This window comes from Dasypus novemcinctus, chromosome 5, assembly GCF_030445035.2.
Source record: "Dasypus novemcinctus isolate mDasNov1 chromosome 5, mDasNov1.1.hap2, whole genome shotgun sequence".
NCBI lineage: Eukaryota > Metazoa > Chordata > Mammalia > Cingulata > Dasypodidae > Dasypus > Dasypus novemcinctus.
Window position 1 is genome coordinate 75,384,657 of NC_080677.1, and position 23,709 is coordinate 75,408,365.

The following is a 23,709-nucleotide window of genomic DNA, read 5'->3' on the forward strand; positions in this document are numbered from 1 at the left end:
AATGACTGATGAAATTCTTACATTCTTGCCCATATGCTTACTACTTTGAGTGTTAAATATTTTGTTTAGAAACTGTTTCCTTTGACTAATGTCCTTTGCTGCAGGCTTAATTTTAATAATAGATCCTCTGAAAGCTGCAGATGGACTGCTTCTACTTCAAAATTTTTATATATTTAAAAAATTTAACACTTGATACTCAGTAGATGGTTAAGAAACAAATTTAAGCCTGGACATGATGTCCCAATTTTAGAATGTGTTATGTGCCCTGTATTCATATATTGATTGAAATTAAGGGATTGACTGAATATGTGATTAGCAAATACTGTTTTGCAGCATGAAAACTAGCAACATGCTAAAAATAAATGCATATGTTATCTACTTTTCCTCATAATGATTCACTAGGTCAAAAGCTTTCATTTTTACTTAATATAATGAAATATATTTCAGCTGCAGGCTGAAATGATGTATTAAAGTTGATGCCATCGTTTTCTGTTGTCTAAAATGGGGTACATCTGTATAACAGGAGAGTATGATTACATAATAGCTAATGTTATGTACAGTTTAATACCTGGTGTGAATATAATGAAGGTAAAAAGAACTATTTCTGGGGGAGCAGATGTGGCTCAAGCAGTTGAGTGCACGCCTCCTGCATGGAAGGTCCCAGGTTCAGTTCCTGGTGCCTCCTGAAGAAGACAAGCAAACAATGAGCAGACAACTAGCCAACAGCAAGCAGACAATGAGCAAAAACAAAAACGAGCAGGGAGTGGATGTGGCTGAAACAGTTGAATGCCTGCCTCCCACATGGGAGGTCCTGGATTCGGTTCCCCATGCCTCATAAAGAAAAAACAAAAACAACAATGAGCAAACAATTAGTGCAAACAACAAGCAAAAACAATGTGCAAACAGATGAGGGAACCATCTAGGTGGGGAAGAAAAGGACTACGTCCATTTTCCATTTAATGATTATTTTCTATCTATTGATGGTTAAGGATTAATATTTTGGATGACAGTCTAAATCAACTATGAGTAATTAATAGAGTCTATTAAAATTAAACATAGAAAAATATGGTATGTTTGAGATGCAATGTGATCTTATTATTGTGTTGGTTATTACTGATTTGTAGCCTCTCCAAAAATACCTTTAATTTGCATCCATTTCCTATATCACTGAACAAATATATATTGAATACCTGCTATATGTCAGGCTCTGCTGCTTCAAAGATCTTACAGTCTATGGCACAGCTCAGTCAATAAACAATTAAAAGGTAAATAGTTAATATAATTTTAGATAGTAGTCAGTGCTATGCAGACAAAGTAGGAAGAAAATAAAACATGGGGATGGATTGTGGGAGATGAACAAATTTAGATAGAATGAGGAATAACCTTTGAGCATAGATATGACCCAAGTAAGCCAAGCAAAAGTAATTCTGAACATAATATTTAAAGTGAAGGGTAGTTTCACCCTTGGAGATTTGTATCATATTCTTAAAGAATATGATTGCTATCTCTGGCTCTTGCCATGCTGATAATGTAATAACTGTGTAGATGAAATAAATATAAAAAAATGGTAAATGATTTATTGAGATTTTGTTTCATAGAGTCCCTTGTGAAGGTCATCAGTGCTAAGTTCCATATCAGTATTCCAGGCTTTTGCAATTTTATCCTGGACTGTGCCAATAGTATTTCAATGCAAATTGTCCTTCAGTGTTGTATATAAATAATCCAGGTTAAGTGAATTGAAAAGCATTGTCCCAAAACAGATTTTGGCAAGTCAAATCCCAAGGAAATTCTGGGATTTCTGTTCTAATTTCCTCAGGATGGCAGGCTTTTAAGTAGAACATAAGATCAAGTGAGAGTGATGTGCCTTGATAACACCACTAATACCAATATGCTAGATTCTTTCTCCTCTTATCCTTTTTATCTTCACCCATCCAACATGAAATTTAGTATCTGCTATGTTTGTTCATTCAGCACATTTGCATCTGCTTCCCTATTTCCTTCTCCAAATCCATAGTGTGTTAAAAAAAAAAAAGAGAGAGAGAGAACTCTATATGATCTATCACGTTGCCATACTCTTAAAATGAGGGCCCACATCAATGAAGATGGTTGAGTGAGGAGCTTTCAGGGCCTTGTCCCCCCATAGAAGCTTTGAACAGCCAGAAAGAACTGGCAGAACCATCATTCACAAAACTCCAGAAAACAATTAAATGATTGCGGAACAGCTGACTCAAGATAAAGGCAATTTAAAAGGGGTAGGATCTCTTCTTGCCGTGGCTAGCCCCTTTCCTTGTTCCCTCATGGGCTTAGTGTAGAGCCAACCTGCATTTGCAGTGAAGGTCACTGGTCCTGGTACCAGAGTAACCCTTGTGCACATTCTGGGAACATGTGTGTCTGGCCTAGTCTCTCTCTTGGCAGCCCGAGGGACTGAACCAGGACTTGTGACTGCCTGGTGCAGGGTGTTGCTGACTCTAGCGCATACAGTTCTGTGCCTGGGAACATAAGGAAACTGTTTCCTAGGGAAGAGGAGGCATTTGTATCCATGAAAACAATGGATTCCCTAGCGCCATATATGCATGCCCAAGACAAAACACATATACAGAAAGGTTCGGGTAAGCCCTTATACTTTCAACCCAAGCTATGCTCTAAGCTCATTGTGGGGATGCACTGAAGGAGGGCACTCACACAGGTTAATCTGAAAAGACTGGGAAAGGTGTTTTCTTTTTCTCCTCTTCCTCCTCCACTCTCTCTCTCCTTTACCCTCTCCCTCCTCCCCCTCCACTGCCTTCTCCTTCTCCTCCTTCTCCTCTTCTCCTTCTCCTTCTTCCTCTTCCTCCTGACCTTCAAGATAAGCTCTGTCTTAATACTATCTGGATACAAGCTTAAGGAATAGATGACTCAAAGTCTAAAATCTAGCAATAACATATTAAAATATCAAAATGTCTTGATTTCAATAAAAGATTCCAAAACATACAAAAAAAAAAAAAATAAAACAGGAAGAAAAAGGATAAGATTAAAGCAATGGAAGCCATCAATCAGGAGGAACAGACCTGGAACATACCATAGAAAACTTTTTAAAAATGGCCCTAAATATGCTCAAAAAGCTAAATGACAGAAGTGGATGTGGCTCAATCGATTGGGTTCCTGTCTATCATATGAGGCCCTGGGTTCGCATCCCAGGACCTCCCTGTGAAGGGAAGGAAGCTGGCCCACACCCACGGAGAGCTGACAGCCTGCACCGGTGGAGACCTGGTGGCCCATGCCAGTGGAGAGCTGGCGCAGCAAGATGATGCAACAAAGAGAGACAAGCAGACACAGAAGAATGCACAGCGAATGGACACAGCAGACAGCAATCAAGTGGCGAGGAGGGGAATAAATAAAGAAAATATATCTTTAAAAAAAAAGCTAAAGGAAACATAGACAACTAAAGAAAATTAGGAAACAATAGATACAAAGAGACTATCAGTTGAGAGATGGAAATTATGAAAAGGAACCAAACAGAGCTGAAGACTAGAGCAACAAAATTAATAGTAAAAAAAAATTATATATTTTGGTGGGCTCAACAGCAGAATAGAATTGTAGAAGAAAGAACTGGTGAACTTGAAGATAAGACCATTGAAAATGTACAGTTTGAGGAGCAAAAAGAAGAAAGAAAACTGAATAAACTCTGAGGAACCTATGGGATATCATCAAGCATACCAATATATGGAAATCTCAGAAAGAGAAGACAGAGAGAAAAGGGCAAAAAAATATTCAAAGAAATAATACCAGAACACTTCCAAAATTTAATGAAATATATGAATATACACATTGAAGAATCCTAACAAACCCCAAACTGGATAAACTTGAAGAGAACCAGCAGCAGGGATATTATAATCAAACTGTCAAATGGCCTGGAAAAAATAAAGAGAAAATTCTGAAAGCAGCAAAAGAGAAGCAATGTGTCATGTACAAGAAGGCCTCAATAAGACTAAGTACTGATTTTCTCACTAGAAATCATAGTAACAAGACAGTGGGATTACAAATTTAAAGTATGGAAAGCAAAAAAAAATGCCAACCAAGAAATCTATATCTGGCAAAACTGCCTTCAAAAATAAGAGGAAATTAAATATCCCCAAATTTAAAAAACTGAAGGAATTGTCACCACTAGACTGGCTCTACAAGAGATGCAAAAGAGTTTTATAGGCTGAAAGGAAAGGACAATAGATAGGAAATCAATGCTGCATGAAAAAATAAAGATCTCCAAAAGGGTAACAATTTAAATTAATATAAATGTCAATACTATTTTAGTTTTGTTTGGTTACTCCATTTTTTACTTCCTACAGGATCTGAAAGGAAAATGCCCCAAATGTAGTGATAAACCAGTCATTCGGGATTCAAAATGTAATGTGTGAGAAGAACTACATAAAGATGTGGTACAAAAAAAAAAAAAAAAAAGATGTGGGTATAGGAACATAGGTTGTATAATATTGAAGGTAAATTCATATCAAAGCAAAGGAGATTGTTAAAGATTTAGGATGCTAAATTTACCCCACATCATAACTACAAATATCAGAAAAATATCAAAGAATATACAAGTTCTTAGAGAAAGAAGTTAGAATAGAGGTTGTTGCCAGGGGCATGGGGCAAGGTTTGAAATGGGTAATTAGTGCATAATGGGTATAGGGCTTCTCTTTGGAGAGTTGGGAAAGTTTTAGTTATAGACTGGTGAGGGTACAGCAATATTGTGAATGTGATAAAACCCACTGAATAATATATTTGGAAGTAGTTGAGATGGGAAAGTTTATGTTGTATATATGTTCCCACAATTAAAAAAAGAAAGAAAGATCAACTAAAGAGACGACAATTAAATGCAATATATGATCCTGGGTAGGATCTAACAAGGGAGGATAAAAGGCTTAAAGGGACATTGAGACATATTTAAAAATTGGAAAATAGACAGTATAATTTACATCAATGCTACATTTCTTATACATGATAATTGTACTTAAGGTGGCTACATAAGTGAATATCCCTGTTCTTAAGAAATGTATATGGCAATATTAAGGGTTCAAGGAGCATGATGTATATAGCCTACACTCTTATGTTCAGAAAATGGATTGAAAGATATAGAGAAAAGGAGAGAAAGAAAGAGAGCAATGGGTAGATATAGAAATGGGTTGATAGATAAAATGACATGTCAAATGTGGCAAAATAATTAAGTTGGTAGATCTGTATATATGATGGGTAAGTGAATGTTGAAACACTCTTTATAGAGTTTGTATTAAAACTGTCCCGCAAGTTTGAACGTATTTCAAAATTAAAAGTTAGCATAAAAGCTTTTTTAAAATGACCTAGACCACCTCCTCCTAACATCCCATTCAGTGTCAATTATATTTTCATTTTCTCAATTACTTAGCTGGAAATGTTGGTGAATTCTTTCTTTCCTGGCCAAATCTGCATCCATTTCAGTCACTAAGTCCTGTACACTCAAGTTTTGTTCCAAAAATTAAACCCAGCACTTGGCATGTAATCCTAGAGTCCATACTTGTGGCAGGACTTCTCAAGATCTTCTTTGGGCCCAGTCCCCAAGGAAGAGGTGACACACTGCTCTCAGCAGAAGTGGCTCATCTTCAGAGGAGCTTGATGGGAATTTTACCATGTGCAAAATGACCCAATAATTTTTATACATCTCCTTAGAGCTCGTGTCCCCATCTATGAATACTCTTCTTCCCCCTTCTAGTTGTGAATCTCTAGCATGCCGGAGAAATTGCTTGACTCAGGATCAAGAAATCTGAGTCAAAGTTGCAACTCTGTTGTGTGAATTAGGCAAATCAATTTATTTCTGAATATGTTTAGCTATTTGTTAAAATAATATTGCACTCTACTTACCATTTAAAGCTCTCAAGTTGGACAAATGCAGTAATGTGTTAAAAATCTTTGAAATAAATATTACACATACACAAAAGATAAAAATATTATTGTATTTTATCATCACTGAGTGTTTAAAACTTTAAGTAATCTAATTTTACCAACCTGAGCCTCAGAATGTAGATGCCCTTCAGCTCTTTTTAACACATCTTCACCGTAAACACAGCAGCCCCTTTAACAATGCCCGAAAATGTGAAATCATGCATCACATACATATGCGTGTGTGTGAATATATATACATATATATTTCCCCCCTTCAGATTTGTTTTTCTTTTCCCTACTTTCTTTCCTTTCAAAGGAGGTTAATGGTTTTTCTTATTCTCGACTTTGTCTTCCTTCTCCCCCAAAAAGCAGTAAAAAGTTATTACCGATAAGGAATTCCTAGACTTCAAAATATTTTTGAGTAATCACATGATATTTTTATAAATATTTGTTGTTGTTAAGAACAAATAGTAAAATAGTTCAGATAGTTCAATAAAAATGGAATTTTACTTTTCTTCAGAAATCTATCTTTGTAGGTTTTCATGGCAAGCAACTGAAAAGATTTTCTAAGGTTGTTGAAGATTACAGCTTCCAAACACTTTTATTAGTTAGAAAATCACGTACAATTTTATATGTAATCAGGTACAGAAAGCAATCAAGAAGTCCTTTGATTAAATGTATATTCCTGCTTCTTTCCCACTCCTGATTCAGTCTTCCCTTTATTTCTAGAGGCAAGACAGCCCCGGATCTCTAAAAGTGAATTAATAGTAAATTTAATTTGGATGTTATTGCCTAAATGACTATGTCTGGCAATTGTATAAATTACCCCTAAAACTTTAGTCAGAAGAAATTATGTTAAATTTCAGTAAAAGTCCATTATAGTAGAACTCACTTTCATAGACTCCCTGACACCTACCTGCCTGACTCATACACTTACCTTTGGCCACTTGGGGACCCAGTGAACTCAGCCACTTGGCAACAGGCTTATCTTTCTTTACCAGTTTCTGAGTAATTTCAGTTTCTATCCCCTACTTCTCTTTCCACTGAAGACTCTGACATGATATGGGTTCACTGTCTCAAACCCAAATTCTGCTTCTTACTTCTCCACTGCGTCACATCATGGATTTGTCTTTCAGTGGTGGCAATAGTATCATCCTAGGACAGAGGTTCTTAACAAGGGGTCTGTGAGCTTGAATTGAAATTCAAAAAAACAACCACTATTCTTGTGGGGACGTGTTGGTGTGGGTATGGTATATTAATTAAATAATACACAATACAGTGTGGACTTAGTAAGGGGTCCATGGTTTTCATCTCACTGGCAAAGGGGTCTGTGGAACAAAAAAGATTGAGAACACCTGACCTAGGAGAACAAGAATGCAAAGAAATCTTCCCTTATCCTTCCTCCACCACTGTTGTAATTCTTTTCTTATAGACAGCACCCCAGTGGCCATTATGTCACTCCTTACTTCCCATCCACTATATCCCTAACAGAACTGCACACGCACATGCCTGTAATCACGCACATGCACACACATCTTATTCCTGAATAGCATATCCAATTGACTTATATGAGCCCAGATTACTCTGGAATCTAAAGATAACTCTACTTTCTGGGCTTTATAACTCTCAACTTTGTACTATTTTTCCCTGAACACCCCTTTCCAATAGGGTCTTTATGTATGTATGTATTTGGGTGCAGAGGTTGGTATAAGGGGCTGTATTCCTACAAATTTTGTGAGAAAAGTCATTCTGGAATTTTGTACTGTTATATGCAGTAAAAGTACTTTTATAAATGCCAAGGACATCTAAAAATGATTGTGTGTTTGCTTCTGAGACAGGAAATAGGGAAACAGATAACGGCCCATTTTATAGTGAAATTGGACCAAATAGGTGATAGCAGTATAAACTGATATGGCAGAGCAGGCCTGAGACCCTCCAAAGAATAAAAGAGTTTGTGATGGGCAGGCCTATAGGGAATTATATTAGCAGGGTGTCTATTGTTCCATAACCCTTTATACAAGAGTTTATGGAATCTGTCCTCCAAATATACTGCCCTCCTCTATTCTCGTCTAATCCTATCCTTGCCCTGAGTAATCTTTGCCAAGAATCCCCAGGAGGGTCTTGTGGCTGGGAGTGCTCCATCCTATTTATCTTGTGAAAGAAGAGTCTCCATTTGGTTTCTAGACGCTGTCAGCCTTACTTGGAACTTTAACCACCTTCCCTCCTGTTCCTCCTCACCAGTCATCCCACCTGCAGCAAGTATTTTTGTACACAGCAATATATAACAATGCCTTTCCAAGATACCATGAATAATGTACTTCAGGTGCCTAATTAATTTAAAGAATTATAGGCAAGCCAGGGGCATAATTATAATATTCAACATATTTCTGTGGGAAAAAGCATTCTGTATTCCAAAATAAACTTTAGAGACACATCCCTCATCAGTCAGAGTCAGCCTCTTTAGCAGTTCAAATGATATGGTTTCTTTTTAATTGATCGGGACAGTGTGGTCTGTGTCATGATACTCTCTAGCATGGAGCCATTTGGAGTAGACCATCTATTATACTACATCATCTAGTAGTTTTGAAGTTGCAGCAGCCAACCAAAAGATAAAATGACAGGATTTACCTTGCTTTGTAGTTCTCTATACACTCAATATTATTAAATATGTACAAATCTAATCCTTCTAATCCCCATCAATCTTATTCATAATAAGAATTACCTGTTTAAACACATAATTTTTCAGTTGACTTGGGGATATTAGGATGTTGATATAAAATGAAATAAGCTTGACTATTTATTGCTTAAATGCATTCACACATTCATTTTTGGTTTTATGAATGGAGATGTTTCAGGCATATCCAATATGAGCAGTTTATTTTTGTTTTTTGTGTTTTTTAATGTGGATAATTTCTTAAACTACATTTTCCAAGAAGAAAAGCAATTGTGATATTTTATCACTGGAGTTTTTTAAATTTTGCATTTAAACTTTGGAATAAAGTTAAAAAGGCAGTAAATCAAGATTCTAAATGGGGGCAGTGGACTTGGCCTAGTGGTTAGGGCTTCCGTCTACCACATGGGAGGTCTGCGGTTCAAACCCCGGGCCTCCTTGACCCATGTACAGCTGGCCCATGCACAGTGCTGATGCGCAAAAGGAGTGCCCTGCCACGCAGGGGTGCCCCCGCGTGGGGGAGCCCCACGCGCAAGAAGTGCGCCCCATAAGGAGAGCCACCCAGCGCGAAAGAAAGTGCAGCCTGCCCAGGAATGGTGCCGCACACAAGGAGAGCTGACACAACAAAAAGAAAACACAGATTCCCGGGCCGCTGACAACAACAGAACCGGACAAAGAAGAAGACGCAATAAAATAGACACAGAGAACAGACAACTGGGACTGGGGCAGGGAGGAGAGAAATAAATAAATAAATAAATCTTTAAAAAAAAAAAAGACTCTAAATGAAAAAAAAGTACATGTTCAATTATCTGATTATCTGGATATTGTGGGTAAATAGTATATTTCCTTGCTCTTAATAATCGCAACTGCTTTATGTAGAAGTATAAACTCAAATCTTCTAATAACCTAATATATATTTTTCTCTTTTAATCCTAGAGTGGTATTTCTCTGGTTTTAGAGAAATGGATGGAATTTTGGTCAGATTATTATGCCATTTTTAGTCCATATTTTTTTACTACAGTGAATTCATTAGGATACCTTGCTTTTTATATTGAACATCTCATGTTGAAGAGTTAAATGAGTCAAAGAAATTAATAGGAAATATCCTATTCCTAGACTGAAATAGACATCTTGAGGCATTACTGAAAATGTAGATACACTTGATTTGTTTTTTGACTAAATGCCCATCCTTTACATTTTCTGATTGGAAAATTGTGGGTAATGCAGGTAAACATGAAACACAATGCCTGGCATAAACTGAATACTCAATTGTCCTGCTCCATGGGAGACTCTAAGAACTGCAGGAACAACTCTAACATTGACTTTGAGACCAAGACTAACAAGGAAAATGAATTCAATAATAACATCCCATCTATGCAATAGTTGGGGGAAAGAAATGATGAAAAGCCATTTTCAATAGAACTGGAGAATATTATAAACGGCTTACATTTATCTCTGTCATTTTCTCTGAAATAGCTATTATTCTCTCTAGTTTAGAATCTCCTAATGGCGTGCAGCTATTTAATATGTTTTTGTCTTTCTTACTATTGCATTTCTTATACAAGCATAGGCTATGACTAAAATTTTGAAGAAAAACAACACACAGAGATATTAAAGAATGATTTAAAAAGAGGTTTGGTTCTAAGCGCTAACATTTTGAGTAAAATATGGAAGGGGTACAAAGTTTAGCATAAATAGTTTTTTCCAGCTATGGGAAAACAATTAACTAGGACATCGTCAATAAGTTACCATGGATCTAATATGTGTGCCTCTATTTAAAATAGACAAAGGGGAATTATTGGGGGAAAAACAATTTTACTCGCTTGTAATTTACAGAATGACTAGTATCGATCAAAAGTATCCAGTGCTGTGGTGCAGTATACTCTAACCAGCTGCAAATGAGATGGGCCTCTAGATCATCAGAAATCAAAGATACAATTTTCCACTTAAAAAGGGTATCCAGCAGACTGGATTAGATATATCTTTCACCAGTTTTGTGGTTGTGGATCTTAGCAGAGTCGATCAAATTTTCTGTGATTTATTTCTCTACTTTTGAGGTGAGTCAAGTAGAAACTATTTTGGAAAAAGGCACTTGGCAGCCTAGCTTCATAATGATTTCCTACTGTCAAGTCCTCAACTTCCCTACCTTCCAATAAATTAACATAAAATACATTTGCAATTATTCATGGGCAAGTCTTAAGGCATATGGATACATTTTCAACTGTCATTCTTCTCTTTCCCAATTCCTTGCAGACTGCTTCCCTTGGTTTTTCAAACTACTCATTTGATAAAGACAATATCTAAAATCAATTTTCTGCTGATGATCTTAGCTTCCTGGACAATTTAAAGAATAGAAAACAATAGCAAAGTGAGATAATCTTGGTTTTATTTCTTATGGACTATAATTAACTTATGAACTATGACTTAACTAACTAATAAAATAATGGTTGTCTGATTACACGAAATATACTCAAAACTATAAGAGGCACTTAGTAAAAGTGTCTTTTACAGATGAGAAGGATGAGATCCAGAAATGATTAAGTGATTTATGCAAGACCACTCAATGAATAAGTGTTGGAGTGGTAACTAAACCTCATTTTTCTTGCTTTTCAATCTCATATTCTTTCCACTATAGCATTCATGATTTATTTATTCAACAAACATTTGAACACCTGTTCTGTGCAAGAACGTTCTGCTTTAGTGACTGAAGTGGGGAGTAAGGAGAATATATAAAATGAATATGAAATGCCCTGGTGAGCATTAAATAGAAAACATAAAATAGGTCCACAATTACTGTGCTGCCTGTTTGAATGTTCAAGGTCCTTAAGAGAGATGACCAGGATGTGGATAGTTGGAGGAGCTTGAGAAGACTTCTAACCGAAAGAACACAAGGAAGCCAAGTGGAGATGGCTTCTAAGCTGAACCAAAATTCCTACCCAGTATTGGAAGGAAAGTGTTTTTATCCATCAGATTTTTACTTAAAATCAACAAAGGGAAAATTTGACAAGCAGGCTAGAAAAATACAGGAATAGAGCAATCCTTTATGTCCACAGAGCAGAAATGATGGGTGGTCTCTTCAGGGTACCACTGTCAGGATGAATGCACTTCCATTCATCCTTGGGTCATGCCACTTATGAAGCCAACTTCTGTAAGAGAAATTTTGAATGGCTGAGTGAAGGCAGGGCAATTTGACTCAAAGTAGCACCAAATCTCTATAGGATGGGAGGGAGATAGCAATTTGAAAATGGAAATCAGGGCATCCTTACTAAAAGATAATAAATAGAACAGAGACGGATGCAAAAGATAATGCACAAACAAAAACCAAATGTTTTTGTCAGTATCTTGTGGAGTGCAAATGGAAAGAACTGAAATAAAGATAAGGGAAAACAAGGTGTTTAAAATATCAAAATAATCTGGTTTGACTAATGCATAGGATGAAGAGATGCCAGCAGAGGGAGCCAGACTCTGGCTTGCTGGTCATCCTCACTTTTTTCCATCCCAATCTATGAACCGCTCTCCCCAGTTTACATGGATAGGATTATAAAATACATGTCTATTCCTGAAGCAGTTGATTCAAGTAGAGGGAATGTCACGGCAGAGGGTGAGGAATGGTACTACTCTACCTGGCTACTAGAAATAAGACCCTCGGCAAAAGCACTACAGACCTTGGTGGATTTCTCCCTCAACCTTAGGAAGGGTGTCTGGCTAAGGCTAAAGGCTAAAACTAATATTTGGCCCTGAGAAATACGTCTAAAAGATTCTCTGTATCTGATACAAGCATCATCTTCTTGCTTTTCTTCTTCAAACTAAGCATTCAAGTAATGGAAAGGATAAAGCAGGTGAGTTCTGTTGGGGACATTACTGAAAACAATGGAAGCCTTAGAGATGCACACCAGTTTTTCAAGCAGTAACATTTAGAATTTATTCCCAGATAGTCCAGATAGATTGCCTGTGCTCCACACCCCATCCTTGCTCTGAACCCAGTGCTACCTTCAATTTCCTCATTTAGTAATTTGAAGACTTCAGACCAAGTTCTTTCCTAAAGTTCTTACATTTTACTTTGATTTCAGGTTCAAAAGCTTCACTGGCACCCTGAAATGCTTCCTGGTAGCCTAAGAGGGAACCTGTTTTTCCTGGGTTGTTTTTTGTTTTTTGTAGTTTCTCTTTCTTTGTTTCTTTTTTTTCTTTTCCTTTTTTCTCCTCATTTACTTTTATTCCTTTTCTCTCATTTTTCCCTCTTCCTCTGGTTTTCTTTCATTCCACCTTCTCTAGTTCGGTGTTCTTTTTTTTTTTTTTTTCCCTCTTCTCATTTTTATAGTTTTTCATTTTATTCTTTTTCTAGTTTCATTTTTTATTCTTATACCTTTTAATTTTTATGATTTTTCACTCTTATTACTTTTTTACCTGGCTCTTTTATGGTTCCTTTTCAATCTTCTTTTTTATTATTACTATCATTCTTTTTCTCTTCTGTATTTCTTTTTCTGTGGTCTTAAATTTTTTTCAGGGAAACACAGAAAACCACAAGGAAATAGAATAAGTGGAACCAAGTGTCAAAGAGGAAATGTAACATAAAACAAAATAAAACCATATAGTAGAAAGAGAAGCTAAACATCTGAATAAGCCCTTTAAGATAAATAGATGCCTAGACACCAGCAAAAAATTATAAGCCATACTAAGAAACAGGAAGACATGGCTCAGTCTAACGAACAAATTAATAAACAGGAGGAGATGCAGAATGTGGAACAACTAATCAAGCATGCCCAAACAAATGTCATGAATCAACTTAATAGAATGAAGGAAGAGATAAAGGATATTAAGAAGACACTGGAGGAATATACAGAAGAAATTGTAAACATACATGAGAAGATAACAGATCTGATGGTAATGAGTGGCACAATACAAGAAATCAAAAATATGTTGGAAGGATATAACAGCAGATTTGAACAGGCAGCAGAAAAAATTAGTGACCACAAAGATAATACATCTGGAATCACACAGATAGTAGAACTGATAGATAAAAAGATAGAAAAGATTCAGCAGGGATTTAAGGAATTGAATGACAACATGAAACACACAAACATACACATTATAGGCACCTGAGAGTTGCCTATAGAGAAAGGAAAGATAAGAAGAATTATTGGAGGAAATACTGGCTGAAAATTTCCCAACTCTTTTGAGGGACATGGATATACATGTTCAGGAAGCACACGAGCACTCCAAACAGTATAAATCCTAATAGGCCTACCCTGAGACATATACTTATCAAGCTGTCAAATGTTCAAGATAAAGAGAGAATACTGAAAGTGGCAAGAGCAAAGAGACCCATCACATACAAGACATATTAAGACTAAGCACGAATTTCTCATTTAAACCTGTGGAGGCAAGAAGGCAGTGGTATGACATAGTTAAGGTGCAAAAGAAAAAAATTCCAGTCAAGAATTCTGTATCCAGCAAAGCTGGCATTCAAAAATGAAGAAGAGTGCAAAATATTCACAGATAAACAGAAATAGTTTGTCAATAAGAAACCTGCCCTTCAAGAACTACTAAAGCAAGTTCTGCAGGTTGAAAGGAAAATATGGGAAAGAGAGTGTTGGAGGAAAGTGTAGAAAGGACAGTTATTAGTAAAAATAATTAAAAAGTTAAAAAGAGACAGGAAGCAGATATGGCTCAGGTGACTGGGCTCCTGCCTACCACATGGGAAGTTGTTGTTTCAGATTCCAGTGCCTCCTAAAGAAGACAGTGAACTGGCGCAATAGGAAGGCATGGCAAGCTGACACTACAAGAGACACAGGAAGAGAAAACATAATGAGAGACACAACAAAGCAGGGAGTGGAGGTGGCTCAAACTATTAGGCACCTCCCTCCCACATCAGAGGTCCCAGTTCAGCTCTTGGTGCCTCCTAAATAAACAAGAAAGATGAACAGATACAGAAAGTACAAATGACAACAAGGGGGTGGAGAGAAATAAATCAATAAAATAAATTAAAAAAAGATAAAAAGAGAAATAAAAACAAAATATGACATATAGAAACCTAAAGAAAAAATGGCTAATGTAAGTACTACCTTAAGAGTAATAAAACTGAACATTAATGGATTAAACTTTCCAATCAAAAGAAACAGATTGGCGGAATGGATAAGGAAATATGATCCATCTACATGTTTACCTACAAGAAACTAACCTTAAATCCAGGGATGCAAGGAGGTTGCAAGTGAATAGTCAGAAAATCAGTTGGAAAATGATTTTACATGCAAACAATAAACAAAAAAAGGGTGGGAGTAGCTATACTAATATTGGGGTAAAAAGACTTTGAATGCAAAACTATTCTAAGAGACAAGGACACTATATATTAATAAAAGGGGTAGTCTATCAAGAAGAAAGAACAATCATAACATTTATGCACATACCAGGGTGCTCCAAAATACATGTTGTTGGTAGGTAAAAGTGTGGGAAGGGGAGAGGTGGGATATATGGAAATCCCCCCTTATTTTCTATGTAACATTAATGTAATCTAAAACTTCTTTCAAAATAAAATGAAAAGTAAAAAGAGCTTCACTGGGGTCATGCTGAGAAACTATTTGAACTTTGGACTGAGATGTTTGATCTTCAGTTTGTAAAGAATGGAAGTTAGGTACCTGTTCTTTGGAAGAAAAATCACAGTCATCATAAATCTTTTCGAACTATTTCATTTATTAAAATGTAATCTGATAAATTAATCTGCTAATCTTCAGTTTTATTTTGTAAAATAAATAAAGGTTTTTTCCCCATACTGTTAAATAAATAATTCAATAGTTATTAAAATATAATAATAAATGAATACAATAAAATTTTTGAAGAGAAGAATACAACAGCTAAAGCATACAACGGTACAGTAAACTTGACAATGGTGTGCAGAATGGTTGCTACAGTTATCCTATAAACAACCAAATCTAAGAATCACCACAAAAAGACAAAATAGAAACTCTACAGACAATTACAATAAAATCAAAACTTAAAACTATTACAAATAAGATAGATCATTTACTTTAATAATAGATAGTATTTGTTGAACACTCACTATATGATATTCCATATTTTTTAGCAAGCTTTTAAAATGTTCACTTGTAAACCTTAAATCAGGTAGTCTTGAGACCCAGGCTCTGTTTTGCAGCTCAGCCATTAACCACTGTATATTGCTTAATTCATCTTTAAGTGAAATTTCTAAGGATAAATGAGCCTTAATTGTGTGTGTGTGTGTATATGTGTATGGATATGTGCATGTACAGCCTTCAGTAAAGCCTTCAGGAAACAAGCTGTTTCTAACTTCTGTGTCCTTAGTATGTTGGTTTTTTTCCTTCATGTTTGTCACTTCATGGTTGAATTATGGTTGCTACATCTCAGATACCATGTCGTGTTCAAGAAATAAGGAAATCCTCCCCCACAGGTTTCTGTATTAGGTCTCAATGAACATGGCCTGTGGAAGCTGCAAGGGTAGCTGGGGAAGTAGGGAATGAGAGTGTGGACTGTCTCCAACCACTGAGATCCATGGTCTGGGACTGAACATGCTTGGGCCCAAAATTAAAGCAAGACTCTTTTAATTAAAAAAAAAAAAAAAAAGTATGGGGGGGAAGAATACTAGATAGGTAACTAGCAGAGTTTGCCATTAAATTGGGTAAATATAATTGCCATACTGAAAGATACTATGATAAATTGTGAAGCAAGGAAAATCCATCCAAAATGAAATTGGATCATGTATAGGATTTCATTGTAATTGATGGCAGTTCATTTTAATTAGTAAAGGATATATTATGTTTTCTGAAGTTTCAGCAGATCCTTCCATAGAAAAACAGATATAGCCAGTCATTGCAATTAAGAGAGATAAATACTTGGGTTTTTTTTTCTTAGGTAGATAAACTCTATGAGAGGACTGATGTAGTATACATAGTAAAAGAAATGTTTTAGACTGATAATATGCTTTTGGAAACAGGAATCACCACACATAACAAAATGTAGACTACTCCATGTTATTCCCAGTAGGTGCATTATTCTAGTTTAAACTGACAGACTACATCTGTTGTTCTGGAGTTGACATTTTCTCATGCTGCCAGAAAACATCTCTTCAGTGGGCATATCCACATATTGGACAGAAAGAAGAAAGGGAAGCAAGAGAAGGTGCAGTTGCTGAAGGACCTGTAGACCTTAGAATCTGCAGAAATAACAGCTGAGCTATCACTGGCAGGTGCTTGCTCAGTAGCTGCAATGAATTAACAAGGGTGGACATGGTCTGCTCAGCACAAAAGACCAAGGGAGGAAAACTGAATTTCAGGATTTCCAAATTATTAACTATTTTAGTGTGATGCCACCAAGTCCAAGACATGTGGCAAGGCAGGGAAGTTAGAAATAGAAAAAACAGTTAATTAATGTTATGTCTAATGGCAGTTTCAAGTGACTTTCATTTCTGACTGCTCAGCTTCTGTGACAGAATTTTAATTTGGAAAATCGTTATGTGCAAGTATTCTGCATGTAATATTTATGTGCACCCAATAAGCAATATGTTTTCCTTTAATGTCATTTTTTTTCCACCATCATGTTATATTGGGTGGAAAAAATAAAGACTGTTTGCTCAATTATACAAGAAACATTGTTTAAAGAGTAAGAATTTTGATAGTCAACTTGGTTAGAAATGCTATTTTTATAGCATCTTACTGAGCTCTTCCAGCAGATTAGGAATCAATTGAAACAATGGATTTTGAAACCTTTAGAAATGCCACAATAGTTAGCAAATATTTTAACCATGTAAAAGGTGTGTATTGTATATGTGTATGCCCATATAATGCCATTTTACATACAGTGATACAAATAGAATTATAAATTGTAATTCTGATATTCAAAATTATGTCGAGAGAATATGATTTTTATGGCTATTACAGATTTCCTTTTACATCTATTTTTAATTTTTGTCTTGACTGTATTGTCCTAATATATTTGATTGAAAAAGATAAGGGCTTCTCTAGTTCTTTTTTATAATTACATAGGTATTTTAACTTATGATGAATTCTTTTAACTATAAGAATGAGTCCTCAGATAAATTGTCATAATTTAATGTAATAATCGTTAAATATCAAATTAATCTTTGATAGATATGCAGTATTGGTGTTCTTACATATAATCTAATTTATTTTTCATTAGATTATGGTGACAGAGACTAAAAAATGTTCACTGGCAAAAGAAAAAACATCTAAATTCTTTCAAATTTGCCTCTAGTTTTACACCTATTTTATAGGACAGAAATTTCGTTGAACTTATGAGTGGAGTAAAAGTAGCAATATTTGTGTAATTTTCTTTCTTTTAAATTTTTACATCACTTTACTTATCTAAATCTATAATATCGTTAAACAATTTGAAAGTATTTTAAACCATGCATTGAGAGCATATGATGTTTTACTATTAGTTTAGGGGAAACGTATCTTTTACCATTCTACAGACTTTATTTAAAATGAAGAATAATTTAAAGAATTTAGGCAACACACTGACCACAGCCCCGATACAGCAATTATCTCAGTAAATGTTATCTGTTTTATTATTATGACAGCGAATGTTTCTGAAGTAAAAGAGCATTGTGAAATAATATAACATTTAAAATGGGTACACGAATATATTTATGATAGAATTAAATTGCACACTTAAAATTTTTTCCAAGATCCATTATTGAGAAACTTTATTATTTCAGGAGGAATTGTTGATAAGGATCTTCGTCACTACCTCAACTTACGATTTCAGAAGGGGTCTGTGGACCACGAACTTCAGCAAATCATCCGCGATAACCTCTACCTCCGCACAGTGCCGTGTGAGTGCAACCGCTGATATTATTTTCTTTGCGTGTTAATAGATAAATGTTTTCACTACATATCCATTTTTTTAAAAGAAAAGTTAAATGGCATTGATTTTTATGGTGGGCTGTTGGAACAGAAAACAAATTTGAGATATGGCTGTCTTAAATGCAAAAGTTATAACTGCAGTTGTGGATGGTTTAGGTGAAGTGATAGCCGAAGAGATTTGTGATTTTCAGCATAAAATATAACTCATATCTCAGTTAGTATTAATAAATATTAATTCTAGTCGACGCTGGTAGTGATTCAGAATGAATCATGATTGGGGTAGAACTCCATACTGGGAGACAAGAGAATGCCTATTTTGTGAAAAGAATCTACAGTGTAAACTACCAAACTTGTCTTAGGTTTACAGCAATGGACTCTTACAAGTGAAAAGAAAATTCTGCATTAGAGAATAAAACCAAGTTGTTCTGTGACACTTAGAAAGTGATAATGTTGATTGAGTGTTAGAGGCCAATTTCTCATAGACACTCTAGAGAAATCCAAACGCAACAATTCCTGATTATGCCAGGTGTTCTTTCAAAAGAGAGGAATTAGTAAAATTACAACATTCACAAACCGACTTCCTAGTACTGCCTAAGCTCATTTGAGAATCCCCATTACTTTTAAGACAAATCAAGGACATTCCAAGTCAAGTCCTAGATACTATATGAATATTAGCAGGCGTTTCTCAGGTTTTTTTTCAAAGTAGATTCTACGACTTCCAGAGACTTTCCACTCTCTCTAGAGAGGGTGGAGGTTTTGCGTGCTTGTTTGATTTTTGTTCTGCTCTAAGATTTTATAAATTGAAATCTATGGGCTCTGGAAGCTTGATATTAAGGCAAGAAAAACTTGCCTAGGACAAATGAAATGAACAAGCCAAAAAACTTTCATTTCTAGGGTTGAATCACCAGAACTATGTAAAAGGTATATAGATCACAGATGACTATACTGAAATATTGCAAATGCACAAAGAAGGAAGATAGTTCACAACTCAGTCCTTTTTACCTACGTACATTTTTGGAGTAGACTTGTCATTATCAGCACCAAATGTTCATCACAACAAAATGTCAGGACACCACTATCAAATATTTCTGAGTGGAAATGTTTGCTGATTGACATCTTGTCAGTCAAAATGATATCTCTATCAGTGTATATTATTTAAGTGAATAAATAGACTTTAGGACTCTTGGTTTAGAACTGGAAGTTAAGAAAAGTGCATTCTTAAGCTTGTAACTTTGACATTAGAGAGATGGGCAGAGAACGATGGATTAAAGTAAGTGACTGAACTATTTATAAGGTAACGGATGGACGCATTTTCAAAGCAGTGATGTTGTCAATGCCGCTGTGTGAATTTATCTTTTGTGACATGAAAGAAAGGAGATCTGAAATACTGAATAAAGAATCCAAGCACTTTATTATGTTTAAAAGCTGAGGGAAGTAGATAAGAGGCTGACATTCAGAAATACTTGTAGTCCTTGCTAAGGCAATGACATAAATAAGAAAGGCTTAATTAAATATGAAGATAATAGTAAATTTTGCATTAGTTAATTAACTTCTTAAATAAGTCATCTCTCTTTAGAGTACCAAAGAAAGACTACGAAGGAAAATATAAATATAAGGGTAAGAAAACTAGGCTTATAGGAGTAAGCATAAAGAGTTTCAAGATGTAGTTTCAGTACAAGGTCATAAATTCAATTAGAAATCCTTGAATAGCTCCTAGAAAGGAGATGATTAGAAACGCAATGAATCTGAATATTATGCTGAAACAATTATTCTTTGAATTAGCAGCTACCACTCCTAATAGCCAATTTCAATGATACCATTCACTAACATTACTTTTAACGTGGCAAAAAAAGTGAAAAGATATATCTGAGAGAGAGATGATTCTGATAGATATGTTTTATATTAGCTGTAATTGCTTCTATACTGATGAATTGGACCTGGACAACTCACCGTATTTGCTCAATGTATCTTTTAATGAAATGTTCAGACATTTTCAGAGAATATGCAGTAAAAATGTGTCAGTAGGTGAGGAATCCTGCCACTGCTTAAAATTTATACGTGTACCTAGCACATCTATTGGCCTTGAGTATGGAGTCACATTTGTTACATATTCTTCTTGGTCAAAAAATTATCATTGATTTTTGGTTCACAGAACCATGAAAGAAAAATGTACTACTGAAGATCATGCCACTGTTCTTATACATACATTTATTAGTATGTATACACTCACCTCTTGTTTAATCTAGTAATGACACCGGGAATAGGTCCTAGATAAAGCAAAATTATAGTCAATTTGTAACTGTATTAGGGCAGATTAACATTTTTTTCAGCAAGACAAGACCCAATCAAGTAATTCTGATTCCTACCATCACATCACCCCACCAACAACTATAATTAGGAGGAAAGGAACAAAATCTTGGAGCTAGACTTCCTTGGAACTCAGTAAGAGAGAATTCTGGGGCTAGGGCTCCAGAGACACCTCTGCCCCGCCCCACCTCCCATCCCTCATGCACACACATACCCTGAGCCAAATCCAGTTGCAGACAACTTAGTCCCTGTGCTCCTCTCTGAAGGAAGCCCTTGCCCAGCAATTAGCGAGTGTCTGAGCTAGGCAGGGGAGGGAGATGGTTAGTAGAGATCTACATTGGGTCTTAACTACAGGTTATACAAAATCCCATTAATCTTTTTTCCTTCACCATAAATAAGGGTTGATAGTATTTAGACTTCTCATTTTGTTTCCACAGAACCAAAATGCTTCAAAATTTTTAAAAGCAGATACTTCAAAAATTAAAAAAAAACAAAAGCACAAAACTATGTATCTAGTCTTGGAAGGCAGGACAAACTCCTCAGTCACCGATACTGGATTGTTAGTCATATAGCACATGCATGAATACACACCTGATGAGATTAGTTCTTCATTTTTGTACTTAAATGTATTTGTGCTTTAGTTTCTGTTTTCCTGAAGTCCTGATGTAAAATCTATTTTAATGAAGTAAAACTATCACTGAATCTTTCTACTATTAAATTTCAAGCTATACCTGATTTTTTATCATGTATATTGACGTTTGGAAGAAATAAGTAAATAATGAAACTGTTGTAATGTGGAATGTGATAAAGACAACTGGGAAAAATGTATACAGATAAAAGACTCAAAGAGCTTAGAACATCCATCATATGGGATTTCAATTAACCTGATATTATTCAAAAGCTATTTCAGAAGCACTAAGTTAGTGGGCATCTATTTAGAGATTATACAGGATAGTTTCATCATAGCATGTTAAGTATATAAACTTAAGGCAGCATTCGTTATCCCTTGGGTAATATCAATTCAAAAGTATATAAGGGAAATTGATGGAATTAATACAAAAATATTGAAATAGTTTATAAAAGTTTAAAGAGTAAAAGTAGAGTTTATTTTAGTTTTAATAATCTACTAAGTATAATGATTGAGGATGTTTAAATTTTGAGCTGAATCAACTACAATTAAACCATTAATGCTTCTTAAATATAAGAAAAAAATAATCACTGTCCTTTGTTGATAAATTTCTGGTCCTTTCTTTTATTGATATTTATTAGAAATAAAAATTAATTTTGAAGCCTGTATGAGAGCAGGTATACATTTTAAATACGTTTTCCTGTTATACCTGGTGACCTAGAGGAGGACTCCAGTGACCAATTTTTAAAGTTTCAAAATGAAACATAAGGTAATTAAAATGAAATTTCTCTCTCAAGACTATAATTTGTCATTTGGTGAGATGGATGTAGGGGGAAATATTTTAAATGTATTTGAATCCAGAAGAAATACCAGTGTATACCAACTAAAAGACAAAAACCAATACAGTAAAATGTTCTGTGAAAAAAAGAGTAAAATGAAAAACATGTATTTAAGATATGAAAAAAAATTTGTGGAAGAGCTGATTGATCTGTAAACCACAATGATGTATGTACATGCTTAAGTACTTTAAAATAGCATAGCAAGCCCCACCAAAAAGAAGCATCCTCAAGAATAAAAATGTAGGATATAAACTACATTTTTTAGGTGTTTTCCTAGTTACACTAAATTTTCTTTGATGGAGAAGCCGATAAAAGCAGGCTCTTTAAAAGCTGTGAAGAATTGTCTCCTGTTAGGAAGAGAAGTTACCAACTAATTAGAAGGAATAGCTATGAGACTATGGTCAGCCAACTTGCAAAGAGGCCGGTGACCACATGTCTATGAAAACGCATGCAGTTAGGACAGGACTGGCTAGTATGTCACTTGGGAAAAATAAGTTTACTTCTTAAACAACAATGAGTACTTTTAAAGCTTTGTAAAAGCAAGTGTTAATATACAAGGACATATATTTTTTGTGGAAATGAATTTTTTAAAATTACTTGTCATTATAGTCATGAAGGAATAATTCTAACTATGAAGTAAGAAGGAAGAGTAACATTAGCCTATGGATTATAGTACACCCCTCTACTAAAAAATCTTCTTCCAGTGGAAAGAATTTCTTTGAGTTGAAGGTGATCAAGGACATTATTAAGCACTCAACATAATTTTAAGCAATTAGAGACTTGTAAACTGAGATGGCAGATTGAGCTATGGCTAGTCTTGTAAGAATAAGACAAGGGATATCAGCTCCAATGGGATTTTCAGTCAATACATTTCAACAACTTTATTGTACACATCTTTTTAACTTTGATATCTTTGCTTCATATGTTTCAGATGCTCTCTTTTGAAGTTGCTTTTAAAATGTGAAACTTATTTTTCACAATTATTTCAGAATAAAGTTGTCAGATTTTTACCTTTGAAGAGTAATTTTGATTTATATTTGGTGCTTTGTGCTGAGAATAAGGGAGACAATAAATAAGGTATTAGAATTGTGGGTCAAAAGGGATGGAAATCTATAAACAAATGAAACTAAATATGTTGAGAGATTTATAAACGGCCTTGAAAGGCTAGCCAAAAGGAAAATTTCAAAAGCTTTTGAGCAGTAATGAACACTTGAAAAAATTCAATTCATTACTCATTCAGATGTATGCCTGGTATATCTTTTAAAAATGTGTTGTTATTTTATAGAAAGCTAGATTAAATTTTAAACTACTCTACCTCACCCAAGAGATTAATAAGATTGTTTCGTGTCATATACATGATAATGTAATCGATTTTTTGCTCTTTTCATTGAGCAAAAGGAATACATCTTTCTGGTCAAATAGTATCATTCATTGCTTTGGTTGACAGAGTGCTTTACCAAAAAGAAATATATTCAAATTGCTGCTTAAAATAGAAATCAAGGACTATCATAAGTGATTGCA

The 23,709-nt window shown here is 35.0% G+C and overlaps 1 protein-coding gene across 3 annotated transcripts in view; it reads left to right on the plus strand.

The window, feature by feature from the left end:
- MAGI2 (membrane associated guanylate kinase, WW and PDZ domain containing 2) overlaps window positions 1-23,709 on the plus strand; it is a 1,419,055-nt gene that overhangs the window by 436,237 nt on the left and 959,109 nt on the right. For all 3 annotated transcript variants that reach the window (XM_058297943.2, XM_058297944.2, XM_071215009.1), the window contains exon 2: window positions 18,267-18,383. In XM_058297943.2, coding sequence (XP_058153926.1) covers window positions 18,267-18,383 — 117 coding nt within the window. The remainder of the gene's footprint in view (window positions 1-18,266; window positions 18,384-23,709) is intronic.